We start from the raw sequence: 18,902 nt of genomic DNA, 5'->3' as shown, positions 1-18,902 counted from the left end.
GCACTTTGACACCGCCGACACGGACCCCCCCGTGAAACCGGCCTCATTCCGGCTGGGGGGGCGGGGGGCTGGCGTTCCAGGAAAACATGCTGAAGAAGCCCCCCGAGTTCCTGCGGCCCGCCTGCGGATCGGGCAGGGTCAGGGTCTCCGGAGCAGACTTCTTCCTGGGCCGGGCCTTGGGCACGGGCAGGCATAGCTCGGGCGCCTCGGTGGCCATGGGGGTGGAGGGAGCGCTGCTGTACCCGCTGCGCTCGCACAGCGGCGACGACAGCGGCGGCATCTCACTGATGGAGATGGACGGAGGGAAGGGTCCGATCTTCAGGTTGGTGGCCTCCTGGCTGGCTCGCTCGTACTCCCTCACCTCCTCCATGCTCATGTCTGCACGTGTGTGGGGTTGGGTGGTGGGGGGGGGGGACAGCATACACAGTTACACGACCAGTGGTGTAAAGTAACTAAGTACATTTACTCAAGTACTGTACTTAAGTAAAATGTTGAGGTATTTTTACTTTAGTTGAGTAATTCCAATTTTCTGTACTTTTACTTCTGCTCCACTACATCTCAAAGGCAAATATTCTACTTTTACTCCACTACAATCATTTGAAAACTTTAGTTACTACAGTTACTTTGTAGATTGTGATTATTATCACACAAAATAGCATTAACCACTTCAGCCCTATATACACATTTCAACCATTTGAAAATAGCCGATCCACAAGCCCACAATGCGTCGCATTGTGAGCTTTCTATATCGTATTTCAATATCGCAGTATTGATACTTTCACTTAAGTAAAACATCGGAGTACTCTTTCCACCACTGCTGAAGACTCGCCTCTTCAGACTCCACCTCACTCCCCTAGCGCTATACTCTCCCTGTTACCCCTTCTCACCGCCTTCTGCCTCGATTGATGCTGGCAATTGACAAAGACATGGCAACCATGCAGACATTTCTTGCTCACTCGTTCTCATGGGAGCCTTCATGTGTGCTGATCCTGCAGCCTGGAATCACTTGCACACTGATCTGATCTGAAGCTAAAGGACTTGATCACGCTCATATAGGTCTTTTAAAAGTTTGCTGTTCGACCTGATGGCACCTAAATTGTGTGAAATGTATTTCTCCTGCCTTGTTGTTTGCACTTTCACTTTGACTTAAAAACAAATACGTTTTTTTGGGGGGGGTGTTATATGTGATTTTTAGTTGTGTTTTATGTTGTGTATGTTTGCAACTTGTCCTGTGTGACGGGTGATTTTGAGTGTGCGTGTGTGTGCGTGTGCGTGCGTGTGTGTGTGTGTGTGTGTGTGTGTTAAATAGCTCTATATTCATTCTCTATATGCAATGAAGCTGTTTTGCAAAAAAATTGTTTTAATATTAACTTGAATACATGAGAAGCGCTCACCCAGGAAAAGGTCATCATTAAGCATCATTAAGTTGTTATTGTCAGTGAGGACTGAGGAGTCAGTGCTTCCTCTCTGAAAGACAACTGTAATGTTCATAGATGTCATGCTACAGCAACCCAAAAAAAGAGAACAGTATTTCTACCGACAACAGCTGAACTTACCAATCCACTCATCCACCCAGGCGAAGGCCTGTCTGTGTCCTAGCAGGAGAACATCTCGAATTACCTGAGGAGAGTATAAAGCATGCGAGTGACACACAGCCACAGACAGTGGTGTAAAGTAACTAAGTACATTCACTCAAGTACTGTACTTAAATACACTTTTGAGGAGTTTTTTTTTACTTTAATGGAGTGTTCCAATTTTCAATACTTTCACTTCTACTCCACTGCATCTCAGAGGCAAATATTGTATTTTTTACAATTATTTGAAAACTTACTTCAAATAATTACTACAGTAGTTAATTTGTAGATTTTCATTATTATTACAAAATCACTTCAGCCCTACACTTAAGCTATTTGAAAATAGCCGATCTAAGCTCACAACGCGTTGCAAAGCGACGCGTTGTGAACTTGTAGATCGGCTATTTTCAATGCATTTTTATTCATTTGGAAACTTGGGAAATGGGACATTCTGCAAAATCTTTACTTTTACATTCAGTATTTTAATGCCAATACTTTTGTACTTTTACTCAAGTCAATTTTGAATACTGGACTTCTATTTTTTATTTCTACATTGTGGTATTGGTACTTTTACTGGAAGTAAAAAATGTGAGTACTTAATTCTTCCCCCACTGGCCACAGAGCATATAAATGAGATATTTTTCACAGTGAAGCCATGAGACCTTTCGTCCGAACCTTGTGTACAAACTGCTCCACGCGTGTCTGCAGACCCCAGACCTCGAACTTGACAGTGACCAGTTTGTAGGAGCACATGATGGGGTCCTGGGTGTCCATCCAGCCCTCCTTCAACAGGCCTCTGTTGGTCTTCTCTGACTTGAAGTATCGCAGGTCCTGGAACCATCAGACAGACACGATAAAAGGAGTGAAGAAACTATAGGTCTGTCACAAGACCAGGGGTCCTTGGGGGATACCAGGGGGTCCCCAGTAAAATGTGTTAATAAAGCGTCCCAATCATTTGAACCCCTTTCTCCATATTTTATACTTTGGCTATTTGTTAAAGAGATCCCTGGCTAATAAGCCAAATATTCCTTAATGTGCCTGAAAATAAAAAACAACTTAATACTTCCTAAGGTTAGTATGAGCATCAAATCAATATTTTAAATATGTTTTATTTTTTTTCATATTCCATACATTCCATAGGGCTAGACCACACATGGAAAATGACATCATCAACTTGCGACGGGCATATTGTCCCTCTTGAGTAAAAGATTAACTGTTTCTAAAATAAATAGAATATTTCAGGTGTTTTACATTTTTTATTTTAGTTACAGAGAGCAGTTATAATGTATTAAGGCATATTTGTCTTATTAGCCAGGGATCCTTAAGAATGTAATTAAGATACTAAAGATACCATGTTTTTTAGACTGATGCTAGGTTCTTGGTTTACCTGGGATCCCAGTTTATTTTTATTTTCTTATTTTTTTATCCCGCGATTTTTGTAACCCATTTTTTTCACCCGGTGCCAATTTCCTAAGTGATCCTGGGCACTACACCAGCCCTACACCAGCACTACACCAGTCCCCAGGGCCGAGCTCATGCTTCCTTCAATGCATGAGAGCCAACTGACCTTCTTGTCACCTGACAGGGGGGAGTTTCCCCGATTGGACGTAGCGCGTGGAAGGAACACGTTATTCCAACCAGTTCCCTTCCCCTCCATCAGGCGCCCCGGCTGTCATGGGGGAGGCGGTATAGCGACCAGGATTACTACATGTTTTTGTGAGGGTATTAACTACCCTGAGAGACACGGGGAGAACATGCAAACTCCACACAGAGTAGGCCCTTTCGCCAACCCCACCTAGGGTATGCAGTGGCGTCAGTTCAGTAAAAGCTAGGGTATGGCAGGGTTAACTATCTGGGGCGCGCGGCGAAGCCGCGCGGCCCCTTTTTCGGCCGCACGGCTTAAAACAAATTTGGGGGCCCCTTTTTGGGGGGGCCCTTTTTCGGCCGCACGGCTTGTCTGCTGCGGGGGTTGCTGTGTCAGTCTTTTTACCAAAAAATGCATGCAGAGAGGTCTGCTTCCTTTTCATTTTAACTCACTGTTCACAAGTAAATAAAACAGCCTGTCTGCTATTGAAAAAACGCGCCTCTGCTGCTTGCTAATTAACAATAATGCATTGCACCTGTGTTGAACCTGGGATTCCCAGGCTGGGCCTGGGAATATACCATTTGACAAGATAGGGGAGAATAGGGGAGATACAAGCAGTTGTGAAGAATGAAATACCCTGTGAAAGCTATCATTTTGCATTGGTAGTTATTTTACTGAAATGTAATAACAGAATAATCAACGCAGATAGACAGAGACATTCATGGATTTATTTTTTATTTTATTTTATTTATTTATTATTATTTTTATTTTTTCCTGGAGCCAGGGTATGGCAGCTGCCATAGCCTGCCATACCCAATTGATGCCTCTGAGGGTATGGGCGCTGATGACGCGGAGGAGAAGACACACCCCCAGCGCCCACAGCGTCCCCGGCGGGAATCGAACCGAGGACCTTCTAGCTGTGAGGCGACAGCGCTACCGACTGCGCCACCGTGCCCCTGGGGATCCTAGTTTCTTGAGTCACTACACTGTCTCTCTGCATTCTTGTGATCACCCTGCTTATTGTAAAGTCGCTCTGGATAAGAACGTCTGCTTAAAAGCCTAAATTGTAATTGTAAATATTAATAAGGCGTGATTAATTATGATCAGAATCAGAATCAGACTTTGTTGTCAGATCAACAGGTTTACAGGTATAAAGAATTGGGTGACATTATTTTTGTGCAAGCTCCATCATTACGTATAGTTTTCAGGAAAGAGGTGGTGTAGAGAGAAGGAGAGCAAGGAGAGAACATAGGACACAAACAGGTCAAAAGACAAATCTAAGATATGTACATTTACACATGACTCACCATCGTAATATGCAAAATATACACATTTTCTCAGTATATTGTTGTGGGAAAAGAAAGATAATAGTACAATAGGACCTGTGTTCAGTAAAAGCTTCAAGGAGTGAAGCACCAAGTACGTCTCCCATCACAAAGTTTACATGCATTAATCACCGCTCCCCTCAGGCTAATTAAACTCGCTCACTCATTAGTCTTGTGGGCTGTGATATAGAGTGAGTGTGTGTGTGTGTGTGTGTGTGTGTGTGTGTGTGTGTGTGTGTGTGTGTGTGGGGGGGGGGGTTGTCGGGGGTGGCGCATGACTTTGAGATAACAAACTTGAAGAAGTCAGAGGAGGCATTGCGTATACTTGAAATGCTTTTTAGGATTAAATAAAAAGGTTTCTGCATTAACCCATTAAGACCTGAGGCCGATTCTGCAAAGGCCTTAGATCAGCTGTAGTATGATCTAGTAGGGCATTCATTTACACAAAAACCTCACAAAAAGTTAGAATATGGAGATAGGTGGTTTCTGCCCGACAGCGACGGCGAGGGCAAAAAGCAGAGAGGAGGAAAACACAGACAACCAAAAGTATGCCTGACGAGAATACACAGTAAATAGGCGAATTTAAGCGCATGGAATTTAAAACGCTTTCCATGTGTAAGGACCCTACAACCACTTACAACCCTATATACTTGGTTGACCGGAGTCAGGGCTCTACACTAGTACATTTTCAGTTTTAGCTCTACATTAAATACCGTTGTTTTTTTCCCCCACAATACACACATCCTCACCCCTTAGTGGTGAGGATGTGTGTGTGTGTGTGTGTGTGTGTGTGTGTGTGTGTGTGTGTGTGTGTGTGTGTGTGTGTGTGTGTGTGTGTGTGTGTGTGTGTGTGTGTGTGTGTGTGTGTGTGTGTGTGTGTGTGTCATCTGTCTGTCTGTCTGTGTGTGTGACCTTTGACCTCTGACTCCTTGTCAGGATGTTAGTGTGTGTGTGTGTGTGTGTGTCATCTGTCTGTGTGTGTGTGTGTGTGTGTGTGTGTGTGTGTGTGTGTGTGTGTGTGTGTGTGTCTGTCTGTCTGTGTGTGTGACCTTTGACCTCTGACTCCTTGTCAGGATGTTAGTGTGTGTGTGTGTGTGTGTGTGTGTGTGTGTGTGTGTGTGTGTGTGTGTGTGTGTGTGTGTGTGTGTGTGTGTGTGTGTGTGTGTGTGTGTGTATGTATGACCTCTGACTCCTTGTAGTGGCGTTCTGGGATCTCGTCGAAAGCGATGTCCACGAAGCACACCTCTGTCTCCTCCTCCCTGGGCTCCACACCAAAGATCTGAGAGACAGACAGTGGTGGAATCAGTACTCAGATATTTTAAGTAAAAGCAACAACATAAAAATACTCTGTTACAAGTAAAAGGCCTGTGTTCAAAATGTTACTTGAATAAAAGTACAAAAGTATTGGCATCATAATATACTTAAAGTACCAAAAGTAAAAGTACTAAATGTTTGAAAAAAACAGATCGGGTATTTTCAAATAGCCTAGGTATAAAATAGGGCTAAAGTGGTTGCCGCGCCTCCGACCAAGTGGAGCTTACTATGTAACCCTGCTTGGGTTGTGTCTCTGTATCTCTGTGTCTCTGTGTCTCTGTGTCTCTGTGTCTCTGTGTCTCTGTGTGCACTGCCTGTGTGCAGCTCCTCTGAGATAAGTAAATGTCCAATTTACACGTACCATACATCAAATGAAAGGTCTTTGAAAAGAACACACCTGTCAAGGTTGCGTTTAAGCCCGCCCCTTCCCCCGGAAGCCACGCCCCGGAGAAGGCTCCTAAAAACTCCCCATTGAAACCCCATGTTAAATGAAAAGTGCCCGAATCGCTCCCAAACTTTTTCTACCCCCCCTAAGTGGGGGTCTACGAACAAATACATCGGATTTTGGCTCCGCCCCCCGGAAGTGGGTGAAACAGGCACTTCAAACACTTTGTTGAATTGTTCAAAAACATTCCAAGTTTTTTTTTTGGGAATTTGTATTTTTCTAAGATGCTCCTTTTAACGCAGATTTTTTTTTAAAATATTATTTTTCATTCTTTTTTTTCTTTTTTGGCGTTCGCTTACCGCGTTCGCGCGTCTTACTTGTTTATGATATAATAATTTATATCTGCAAAGTAACTAGTAACTACAGTTTTCAAATAATTGTAGTGGAGTAAAAGTACAATATTTGCCACTGAGATGTAGTGGAGTAGAAGTAAAAGTATTGAAAATTGGAAATACTCTAGTAAAGTAAAACTATCTACATCCCTGGTGTGTTGAAATCACCCGCCGGTCCTGCTGAGCCTCACAAACTGAACCAAAGTGACGACCATGCAGACTTGTGCAAAGGTTAAAATGTGATTTAGATAGCATGTTATTTAAACCCATGTCTACCGTAAGTCACTCTGGATAAAATCATTTGACCAAGTAAGTATAGGTCGGAGAGGCTTATTGTCGGAATCAGCCGAGAACGCTGAGTCTACCTGGGGTTACAATGCTCTCGACCCCTGGGGGAGGGATCGCTGAGGTGGAGCGCCACACCTACCATCAGCTCCCAGTACTTACATAACTTAGAATTTTAGGAAACACACACTCACTCACTCGGGCACACACACACACACACACACACACACACACACACACACACACACACACACACACACACACACACACACACACACACACACACACACACACACACACACACACACACACACACACACACACACACACACAGTGACTCTGTGTGAAATTAGTGTGACTCATGTTTGATGTTCATTTCTCGAGGGGTGACAGTTGACAATCTTCTGTCTCTGTGCTGTAGCCTACATGTGACTCAGCTCAGCTGTTAGAAAACTGTCACTGTCCCTCTGCGACAGACAGCGTGATTCATTTGGCACGGGGGCGGGAGCAACATGCAATTAAAAAAACCTGTGTACAAACCTTAATTAAGGAGAGGAGAGGAGCGGAGAGACATGACATTTTCATGTCCTTTCCTGAGCACATTCTTCGGTGCCAAGGGGCGACGATATTTCTAACTTTGTATGTGACTTTGTCAAAGACTGACTGTCATTCATTTGGCATGGAGGCAGGCACAATAGGCAATTAAACACATGTGTACACATTTTAATGAAGGAGAGGAGAGGAGAGGAGAGGAGAGGAGAGGAGAGGGGAGGGGAGGGGAGAGGAGAGGAGAGGAGAGACAGGACGTGTTCATGTTCGACAGACAGCGTGATTCATTTGGCATGGTGGAGGAACAGTATGCAATCAAAAACGTGTGTACGGATTTTAATGAAGGAGAGGAGAGGAGAGGAGAGGAGAGGAGAGGAGAGGAGAGGAGAGGAGAGGAGAGGAGAGGAGAGGCATTTTCATGTTTCATTCCTGAATTCTGAGCACACGCTTCGGTGCCAAGGGCCAACAGGTGACAATTTCTTACTTTGTATGTGACTTGTGTCACTGCGTTAGAGATAGAGACTGACTGACTGTCATTCATTTGGCATGGAGGCAGGCACAATAGGCAGTTCAAAACGTGTACAGATTTTATTAGAGGAGAGGAGAGGAGAGGAGAGGAGAGGAGAGGAGAGGAGAGGAGAGGAGAGGAGAGGAGAATGAAGTCAAGTGGGTGAGAGCAATCAGAGCATGGTCTCTAAATGAGCTAAATATTTTTTACACTTTTATGTATTTCCAGTGAGCCAACATGCACAACATCAGCACCCTGACTCTGTTGACCTGAATGGATCAGAGCCTTTATTTAGTATCATTGTTAACACCATGTGTTCACCCAACTAATTCATGTAAATATGGCTGCCATGAAAAATGTCTATTGTAAGACTAAGCATTGGTGAAAATTTTCTATTATAAACCTAAGCTTTGGTGAAAAATGTCTATTATAAACCTAAACTTTGGTGAAAAATTTCTATTATAAACCTAAACTTTGGTGAAAAATGTCTATTATAAACCGAAGCATTGGTGAAAAATGTCTATCATAAACCTAAACTTTGGTGAAAAATGTCTATTATAAACCTAAACTTTGGTGAAAAATGTCTATTATAAACCTAAGCTTTGGTGAATATTTTCTATTATAAACCTAAACTTTAGTGAAAAATGTCTATTATAAACCTAAGCATTGGTGAAAAATGTCTATTATAAACCTAAGCATTGGTGAAAAATGTCTATTATAAACCTAAACTTTGGTGAAAAATGTCTATTATAAACCTAAGCTTTGGTGAATATTTTCTATTATAAACCTAAACTTTAGTGAAAAATGTCTATTATAAACCTAAGCATTGGTGAAAAATGTCTATTATAAACCATACGCTTGGGTGAAAAGTAACACAACTACTACAAGCCACCACTAAGGGGCGCTGTGGCCTTATAACTTCAGCCACAGATGGAGATTACATTGCATAACCCTCAGATTGTGGCTTTGACTGCCAATCAACTGCTGAGAGAGAGAGAGAGAGAGAGAGAGAGAGAGAGAGAGAGAGAGAGAGAGAGAGAGAGCGAGAGGGAGAGATGGAGAGAGGGAGAGAGAGAAAGGGAGAGGGAGAGGGAGAGAGAGAGCTGCACTCCATCAAAGTGAAGAGCATCTTGTTATGTCACTACAGGTGAAAGTCAATGTGTGTGTTGTGTGTGTGTGTTGTGTGTATGTGCGTGTGCGTGTGCGTGTGCGTGTGTGTGTGTGTGTGTGTGTGTGTGTGTGTATGTGTGTGTGTGTGTGCGTGCGTGCGTGCGTGCGTGTGTGCGTGTGTGTGTGTGTGTGTTGTTATGTCACTACAGGTGAAAGTCAACGTGGGTGGGTCTTTTTAACAGCTAATAGGCAATGTGACAAGTAGGATGATCGCAGAGGGTGTGTGTGCCTGCGTGTATGCGTGTGGTGCGTGCGTGTATGTGTGCGCGTGTGTGCGCATGCGTGTGCATAATATTGTAATTGTGTTTATCGCAGTGGGACCTGCGGTGGGTCACATCAGTTCCAGTCGACAGGAGATAATGGCCTCTCTTTAATAACGGCGGACCCAGAAGGGAACAGTTTTTCCTTGCTCACTCACGTTGTCGTTACTGCCCTTGTTGTCCTCGTACTTGGACTCGATGTGGATGGAGAACTTGGGCAGAAAGGAACACTGCGCAGAACATGCAGAGGAACAAAGAAAAACACATCATATAAAGGAACACTGCAGTAACATACGAACAAAGTAAAGAAAAACACGTCATATATTGTCAATGTTGGGTGGAAACCTTGTATTGTACTTTTCAGGAAATATAATTATATATATAAAAAACTGTGTTCCAATGTATCCAATGTAGTCATTATTTTAGTCACAATCTTAATACTTTTTCATTGGTTGAATATTTATAAAACCCACAGACACACTCGCACTTTCAAAATGTTTGCGACATGATGCAACGTGTTCGGACTCTCTCTTTCCCAGGTGTTTCCCAGGTGGGTGTGGTTTGAGGTTAGGTTTAGGCAAAGTTTCGGTGAGGTTAAGGTTCCCCAGAAAACCAGGAAGACCCAGAAACAGCTGGCTTGTGGTGGATTTTTTTTATCAAAACGGACATACAAAATTAGTTGACAAACACAAAGAGCTAGCACTAAATGACCATTACAGGTCTGTTACTCTGACAGTGTACAAATGGAACCATTTGGTTCCATTTGTACACTGTCAGAGTTATGGGGGTCCGTGGAAATAAAACGTTTGAGAACTGCTTTCCTGGTGGACTGTATGTGCCATACATAGTGTCATAGTAAATCGGTGTCATACAGTACATATTCTGAAGAAAACCTGGAGACTGACATTCAGTAATTGGGTATTCTGATCGAAATAAGAACATTATAATGGTGTGTAAAAACGAAATCTAGAATTTGCCCTGGACGAGGCCAAGTCTTGCCACAGACATAATTTGTCCCTGTGTACGGACATATTGATGACCCTGGGGCAGAGAATATAACACCAAACCAGCTGGAAGAAGTTCATGAATGACCCATGATCCCCAAAGAGCAAAAAGGGTTTAAGTCAAGTTAACGTTAGGGTTAGGCATAGTGTTTGTGAGGTTAGGGTTAAGATTGGATTGGATTGGATATAACCACGCCCACCTGTGTGAAACACTGTGGAATAATCCATGATTATGAAAGATAACTGTGTATTATTATTGGTGCAACAGCAATGTGCTTTTATTGTCCTGCAGGAGTTAGCAAACATGTACTGTTTGAGGTGAGCCTAGTGGTACAGAGTGGGCAGAGGCAGGCTCCCTGCTGTGCTCCTGAGCTTCAAAGGAAGCCCTACATTCCGGCGGGGGTAGGGTTGTAGATAAGGGACAAGGGCTTTGTGTGAGAACAAAGCCAAATGGTTGACTGGACAGATAGCAAAGATGCAGTCTGGCCTACTGTGGCAGGAAATGGGAGAAATCGCTGTCTGTTGGTCTGGGTAATAACAACTTCCGGGTTTGCTGGAACTCTCTGGAGGAGGGCCTTAAGCTGGAAGCTGATAAATAAGGCTGCCTTGGGGCAAGCATTCAGATTCGGATAAGTGACTGAACCGTGGGTCGTTCTAGGATATGGGTTCTGGAGTGACTCACTGAATCATTTGGAAAGAGTGTGAGATTAATAGTGAGTATTGAACATTGTAATGATTGTATGTTTGATGGGTTCATGATTGTGTAATGTCATATCCTTAATACTGTAAATGTTCTGTGCTTGTTTTCTCTCTAAGGTTTAATTACCTAACTGATCTAAAGGCTACTAACTGACCTAAAGGTCTAACTAACTAACTGTGACTTAAATGTATTAGATTTATGTATTATGTGTGATTAGTAATAAAATACCTTAAAAGACACCAGTTTGAGTAATTTGCTTAAACCCTCCACACTCTGACCTACCCTTTCATTGGGCCTAGTAACCGTAGCTTAACTCTGCACAAAGCAGAAACTACGATTAACTATAAAAATGAACAGTAATTAAACTACTAGATTATCTTTCGAGTTTAAGTGTTACGCAGTAATTAAAGTCAAATTACCAAGTCATTAAACTACTAGATTTCTTTCGAGTTTAAGTGTTACGCAGTAATTAAAGAAATTACCAAGTCATTAAACTACTAGATTATCTTTCGAGTTTAAGTGTTACGCAGTAATTAAAGTAAAATTACATAGTAATTGAGTGTTACAGAGTAATTAAACAATTATGAACCCTTGGAGCCTATGTGATTCTAGAAAGGTATTAGGTCAGTCCTGTAAGCGGATCACATAATTGTATGATCCTGCCAATAGTCTGATGGTGAAAGGGAACCATGAGGCTGGATTTATGCGTGTTATATAATGAAATAACATAGCATAAAAAGCAGTTCTTAGGAGGAAAGACGCACTGTCTCTTTAAGATGAGAAGTGAGTCGTAACAAAATAAAATACTTATTAGCCTGGTTATGGGACAGGTTTAATATAGGTTTTATCAGCACCAAAGGTGTCGGTGTGGGGCTGAGAGGGTCTCAAACTAAAACAGCCTGCAGGAGTCATCGAATCCACGGAGGACAGGGGACGCGGAGCCGGCGGAAAGGACGGAGACAGCAGTTGCTTGAAAAGGACAGCTACTATTGTCGAGACCGTACGGGCGCTACCGTGAGGAGCCTACCGGGAAGAGACTAAAGCAGGTTGCTATGAACAAAGCCACAGCTTGCGAAAACTGTGGAAAAGGACTGTAGATTTGGGGATGCTGCGTGCCAACAAATTCTATTGACTGAGCTAAGAGTAAGGAGCTAGGAGGCAGGGGCTAGAGGCTAACCACAGGTTTTGTAGCCAGGCTACCGCTAAGAGTTTGATTAGCGTACCAGAGAAGGTTAGAAGCTAAAGCCATCCGACCTGAGGGCTACCATTAGTGTTACTAGTTAAGAAGTGCAAAGCTATCAATTCTATTGTCTGAGACACCGCTAGCTAACAGTGCTAAGCTAACTCTTCCATTGTCTAGCACAGTGCTAAGCTAACAGCCACTGAGAGGGGGTGGGGAAGTTGCTACCAGTAATTCAATGTTTAACCAGACTTTATGATAGACTGATACTGTGAGTAACTAGATGATTAGTGTACAAGAACAGGGGATCAATGGTAATCATTGTGGGTTAAATACTAGAATGTACATTGGTAGAGCAAAATATATCCTATCCAGTATTAATTAACAAAATTAACTACTATGAGTAGACCATTAAAAGGCTTCGTGCGTGGAATGCTAATAGGGTGGGTGCTACAGTGTTAATTAATTAGTGTTGTTATGAGCTAAAGGCTGAACAATGCTACTTGCTAAAATAACTGACGATTGCTTTCACCACCTATTGAATTAAGACTAACTGAAAAAGCCTACCTAAAGTCCTATAGGCCAAGAAGGCTAGGTAAAAAGGAGGAAAATGGCAGAGTTAGCTGGGTTGGAAAGAGTGAGAGCAGCAGAATCAGACTTTGATTGGCAAATAGTGTTGGCTGAAGATGATATGTCTTTTCAGTGGCAGCCCAAAGAGCTAGCCACAAAGAAAGAGCATCTGAGGACAGTTTTTACTAGACTCTATGAGATTACAGGTGATTATATCACCAAGCTTATAGAAAGTGGCAGCGACGCATCTGAGGTTTACAAGATGATAGAAGCTTGTGAACAGAGGTTTGTAGAGACAGACCAGAAATTTGTGACCTACTTTTGGTCCAACTATGTGGAAGTGCAAATGCACAATCTAGTCCAGGAATTAGTGCAGGCTTTAGAGGAGGCTGAGAAGATCAGCTCACAGGCCGCGTCCAGCATGGCGCAAAATAAGAAAGGGCGTGAGTTATCTAGGAGACTCGGTTATCTTGAGGAAGCAATGCTGGGGTGGGAAGGCCATGTCTCTAGGCTTAAGGAAACAGAGATGTGCAATAAATATCAGCAGCTGAGGGAAAGAAAGGAAGCCCAGTTGACCAAATGGTCAGAAACCAAACTGAGTAAGCGGGCCGAATATGGCTCAGAGGAGCTCCCAAAGTGTGAGGCAGCTCTGACAGTCTTGATGGGAAAAGCACAGTATACAGCTAATAGCTTGCGTGATCTACCTACAGAAGAGATTGATCCAGCGTTACATTGGTTCAGAGACGAATGTTTTAAAGTATTCCAAATTACTTTAGATTCTGAGCGAAGGGCCCGTCATGCCGACAAATCTGATATTCGCAAGATAAGAACTGTACAAAAAGCGGTGCGTGCTCAAAGCCAAGCGCATCATCAAGGACAAGCACCACCCAAGTCACAGACTGTTCAACCCCCTACAACGACCGCGACCGGGCAAGGGGCTCTACCGCAGTATCAAGAGTTCCACCACCAGGTATTGGTGTAGTTTCAATCCGGCTGCTGTCAGAATGCTGAATGGGGAATAAGCCTGGATGAGGCATAGGCCTTGTTCAGCAGCCTTTTCTTTTCTGGCTCTTCCTGAACACACCTGTGGATTATACCAGGGACAATGACTTGGACTTTAGCCCCCCCTCGGACACACCTGTGGACTACACCAGGTACAAATGACTTTTTGTTGCACTCTCTCATGGAGCCACTTGCGGATTATACTAGGGTCAGTCCACTCTAGGTGGACACGCAATGACCTTTTGCACCTTAATCCCTTGGATAACGCACTGACTTTTTTTTTGGTCTTTTTTTTATTGTGCTCCTTTTCCTCTAAGCACCTTAACGTCCATTGTCTATCATGCACAGTATAAGTATAACATGCACAGTATACAACACATTGCTGCTATGCTCAGGCACCTTAGTTTAGTTTTTTTTTAGTTTTTATTATCTCAGGTAATTTGTAAATATGTAGATAACTTGTCTGGCCTTCTGTTGCTCTCTTGTTTTGATCTCCTTCCCACTTACCCCCCACCCTCTTCTTCTCCCCCCCCCTCTTCTTTCTATGGAAACTAACGTTGCGATGGGAACGATGTACAAAAAAGAATTTCACCCACTCTTTTACCTTGTAAACCTGTGATGTGACAATAAAACTGATTCTGATTCTGATTCTGATAAGAGAAGCCTGTCTGTTGGTCTGGGTTGAGGCAGAGAGGGCACTCCAGGATGAGTATGGGTCCCGCTTCACACAGCCCGGAGTGGGTGATCCACATTCCCCTGCTGTGGGGGAAGGGCAAAAGACTATCTCCACAGACAAGGCAGCAGATTCGGTCATAAAGCAGGAAGCAGACCACGCTGCAGAGGGGGTTTGGAATGTCACACCTACAGCTGGATCAGATGGGCCAGCAGACCTCAGAGTCAACCTAGATGGCATCACTACTGCAAGGGACAACGCAGAGACCCCTTTCCACGCTGCTCCGAGGGAGGCAGGGACCCCTTTCCACGCTCCGAGGGAGGCAGAGACCCCTTTCCACGCTGCTCCGAGGGACCACGCGGAGAAGGAGGTCAATCCTGAGGAAGTAACTGCGGAGAACCAGTCACTGGAGATCGAGAGAGCAGCTTCGATGGACAACGCGGCGGAGGGATATCTCCTCATCACGACACGCAGGGAAGGCGCCGAGGAGGTCGTGACGGCCGGCGGAGAGGAGCCATCGGCGGTGGGGGAGGTGCCACTGGAGATCGCGAGAGAAGCGAGAGAAACTGCAGGGGAGACCCCATTCCACGCTGAAGAGGGAGGAGACCACGCCGGGGAGGGTCCAGAGGGAGCCAACGTCGCAGATGAGCAGACCGCCAGGAAGGCAGCTTCAATGGACGTCGCCACGGCGGTGAAAGTCTTCACCAATCCCATCGACGCAGAGGGGAGCCAGTCACTGGAGGTCGCTGAACCAGGAGAGGAGCCGGCGAGGGCGTCAGTGGACGCCACTGCTGCAACGGACGTCGCCGCCGGCAGGGGACCAGCTACCAGCGGACCGGTGGCGTTCAAGAAGAAGGGATCCGAGTCGCCTGGCAAGGGTGGCGTTCGCTCCAAGGGCCCGTCTAAGAAAGGTGGCAGGCAGATGGCCCAAAGCAGACCAGTCAGGCCTGTCAAGGGTGGCGTTTGCTCCAAGCCCCTGTCTCACAAAGGTGGCAGGCAGAAGGCCGAAAGCAGACCAGTCAGGCCTGTCAAGGGTGGCGTTTGCTCCAAGCCCCTGTCTCACAAAGGTGGCAGGCAGAAGGCCGAAAGCAGACCAGTCGGGTCTGTCCGAGATCGGGGGCTGGGCGCCTACCCAGCACCCCCAAAACCACTCAGAAGGAAGTCTGAGTGGGTGTGGTCCCTGCGAGCGCCCGCTCGGAAAGAGAGGGGCGGAGTGCTACGTCAGGTCATTTCAGTTCTTACCGCCAGGATCCAGGCAAAGAGAATGCTTCGTCCTGGTGGGGCTGGAATAACTAGAAGAAAAAAGGTGAAGATTAAAGATACACTAACAATCCCTTCTCCACCCTCGAAGGAGGGGAAGAGGGCCACCAGGTGGAGCAAAGCCCCACGCTCTTTCTTGGCAGCGGCCGAGAAGAGCCCCCAGTTGGATGTTGCTAAAAAAGCAGTTCCACTGGTGGCTGGTGGTGCCAGCAAAGTGACGCTGGCGAACGAACTGACATTTGCACTGCCACCCTCAGAGTAAGGGAGCAGTGCAGATGGAAAGGTCCATGAGAAAGCGGCATGGCAGCTGTGACTGGCTAGACAAGGGTTTAGGCCTTTGCAATAGGCTTGACTAACAGGTCTATCCAGTTATTAGCTGTGGACAGTGGTACGCAGTGCGGACAATAAGCGAAAAAGATGCCAACGTGGTGTCTAAAAAATCGAAATGTCTTATTTGAGCGACTGTTTACTTAGGAATTTCGAGAGATATTGTGTAAATGAATGTATCATTTGTAGTGTTTACGATATTACCAGAAGAAATAACTTGCATAATGAAATGTATTAATTTACTGCCGACAATATGCCACTAAGTCAAAATGCAACAATAATTTGGAAGGTTCTTCCATGCAACAAAATTATTCTTAACTGATGTTAACTCATGATCTGAGTAATCAGGCCTTTTTGAATTGCTAATTTGTTGATTGTATAAAAAGCATTTTGGGATGTGGGCTAGAAGTTTAAATGCAGAGTGAAGTTTCTTAAAGGTAAGATTGTAGATCAGCCATTTTAAAATCTTTTAAACCCTTTAACCAAGTTACTATGTCAATTGTCATGGCAACATGCCCTAAATAGGACATTGACTTACTAGGGAAAAAAGTGGGAGAAGAAAAGTTTTCCAAAACAATTTGAATTCCTAAAAGTTTGAAAATGACAAATTGAGAAAGTTAAGTTGAACTGTAAATTATTCCAAAATATGGGTTTAGAGCCACTTAAAGACAATGTGTGAAAATTGTGTTGAGAATGTAACCTGTATGAGTGTGGGATCAGAGCAGTTTACAGAGATGAAATCGAACTTTTCCGCCATACTTTCGCCAATTACTGACCTAAGCCATGATTTAAGAAGCCAAAAAAGCTCACAGTGAAATGGTGGTAGTAGAGGTTGGTTGTGAGAGAACTGAACATGGTTCAGTTATCACAGGTGGCAGGTGTGGAATAATCCATGATTATGAAAGATAACTGTGTATTATTATTGGTGCAACAGCAATGTGCTTTTATTGTCCTGCAGGAGTTAGCAAACATGTACTGTTTGAGGTGAGCCTAGTGGTACAGAGTGGGCAGAGGCAGGCTCCCTGCTGTGCTCCTGAGCTTCAAAGGAAGCCCTACATTCCGGCGGGGGTAGGGTTGTAGATAAGGGACAAGGGCTTTGTGTGAGAACAAAGCCAAATGGTTGACTGGACAGATAGCAAAGATGCAGTCTGGCCTACTGTGGCAGGAAATGGGAGAAATCGCTGGGCTTTGTGGGTAATAACAACTTCCGGGTTTGCTGGAACTCTCTGGAGGAGGGCCTTAAGCTGGAAGCTGATAAATAAGGCTGCCTTGGGGCAAGCATTCAGATTCGGATAAGTGACTGAACCGTGGGTCGTTCTAGGATATGGGTTCTGGAGTGACTCACTGAATCATTTGGAAAGAGTGTGAGATTAATAGTGAGTATTGAACATTGTAATGATTGTATGTTTGATGGGTTAATGATTGTGTAATGTCATATCCTTAATACTGTAAATGTTCTGTGCTTGTTTTCTCTCTAAGGTTTAATTACCTAACTGATCTAAAGGCTACTAACTGACCTAAAGGTCTAACTAACTAACTGTGACTTAAATGTATTAGATTTATGTATTATGTGTGATTAGTAATAAAATACCTTAAAAGACACCAGTTTGAGTAATTTGCTTAAACCCTCCACACTCTGACCTACCCTTTCATTGGGCCTAGTAACCGTAGCTTAACTCTGCACAAAGCAGAAACTACGATTAACTATAAAAATGAACAAACACCAGAAAGAGGGAGTCCCGTGACGTGGTGTGGCGTATTGTGAGCTTGTAGATCTGCTATTTTCGCTACTTTTGCATGACACTCTCGTACGACGTATTAATTAATAATTTTATGAATATATAATTTAAAGTTGAACTAACCCTGGCTATAACCACCTTTAACCAAATGTACATCGATGGTTTTAGTGTGTCACTGACGAGGAGCCTCTGTCACATGATCCTCATGAATAATCATGAGCTATGCATAATACATAAACATGAGCCATTACTCCGTTGAGTAATAATGATTATTCTCTCCCTCTGTGGATTTACAGTACCACCCCCCCGCCCCCAACACCCGTCCCCCATGCCTTTATAATCCCAACACACAAACACTGACGTGCACACACACACACACACACACACACACACACACACACACACACACACACACACACACACACACACACACACACACACACACACACACACACACACACACACACACACACACACACACACACACACACACACACACACACACACACTTACTTTATTGCTCTCAGCCACTCCGCTATCATTCATTGGCTCTTAAGCGCATGGGCCTTTGATTAGACACTTCCAATTATCATAAAACCCGGCACTGCTTACATAACGTGTTGATGCAATAAGTGTGTGTGTGTGTGTGTGTGTGTGTGTGCTGCGGACACAATTATTGTGTGAATACTTACAGTATATTCTGTCCAGGCCCAGCAGATGGAGAGAGAGAGAGAGAGAGAGAGAGAGAGAGAGAGAGAGAGAGAGAGAGAGAGAGAGAGAGAGAGAGAGAGAGAGAGAGAGAGAGAGAGAGAGACACACACACAGAGAGACAGGGAGGGAGTGTCAAGGATAACATTAATCAGACAACTGTAGTGACAATAGGAAAGCAAGAGTTAATTAGTTCAAGATGGCAAGAAATTATTAGCAAAAAAATAATCCTGAGCGGGTCCATTTTGACACTTTTATACTTTGCATAAAGCAATATTAACACATTTCACAATCATCATTGTATCCTATTATTATGAAAAAGTGGGTCGGTCTTCTCTCGCTGTTCGCAGAGAGCAACATTGTCTTTTATTTATTCATAAGGCTGTGTGTGA

General features: G+C 44.1%; 1 protein-coding gene across 1 annotated transcript in view; it reads right to left on the bottom strand.

The window, feature by feature from the left end:
• Positions 1-18,902, bottom strand: part of LOC308098723 (cytoplasmic phosphatidylinositol transfer protein 1-like) — a gene marked incomplete at its 5' end in the record, with an annotated part of 188,967 nt that continues 170,065 nt past the window's right edge. The window contains 5 exons of the mRNA XM_080447149.1: positions 1-378; positions 1,557-1,620; positions 2,250-2,405; positions 5,668-5,763; positions 9,506-9,577. Coding sequence (XP_080303275.1) covers positions 44-378; positions 1,557-1,620; positions 2,250-2,405; positions 5,668-5,763; positions 9,506-9,577 — 723 coding nt within the window. The 3' untranslated portion in view covers positions 1-43. The remainder of the gene's footprint in view (positions 379-1,556; positions 1,621-2,249; positions 2,406-5,667; positions 5,764-9,505; positions 9,578-18,902) is intronic.

The sequence above is a fragment of the Gymnoscopelus braueri genome (genome assembly GCF_963280865.1).
Source record: "Gymnoscopelus braueri genome assembly, chromosome: 13".
Taxonomy (NCBI): Eukaryota; Metazoa; Chordata; class Actinopteri; order Myctophiformes; family Myctophidae; genus Gymnoscopelus; species Gymnoscopelus braueri.
The sequence above is the reverse complement of the archived record's forward strand: the minus strand, read 5'-3'. Positions and strand labels throughout refer to the sequence as shown.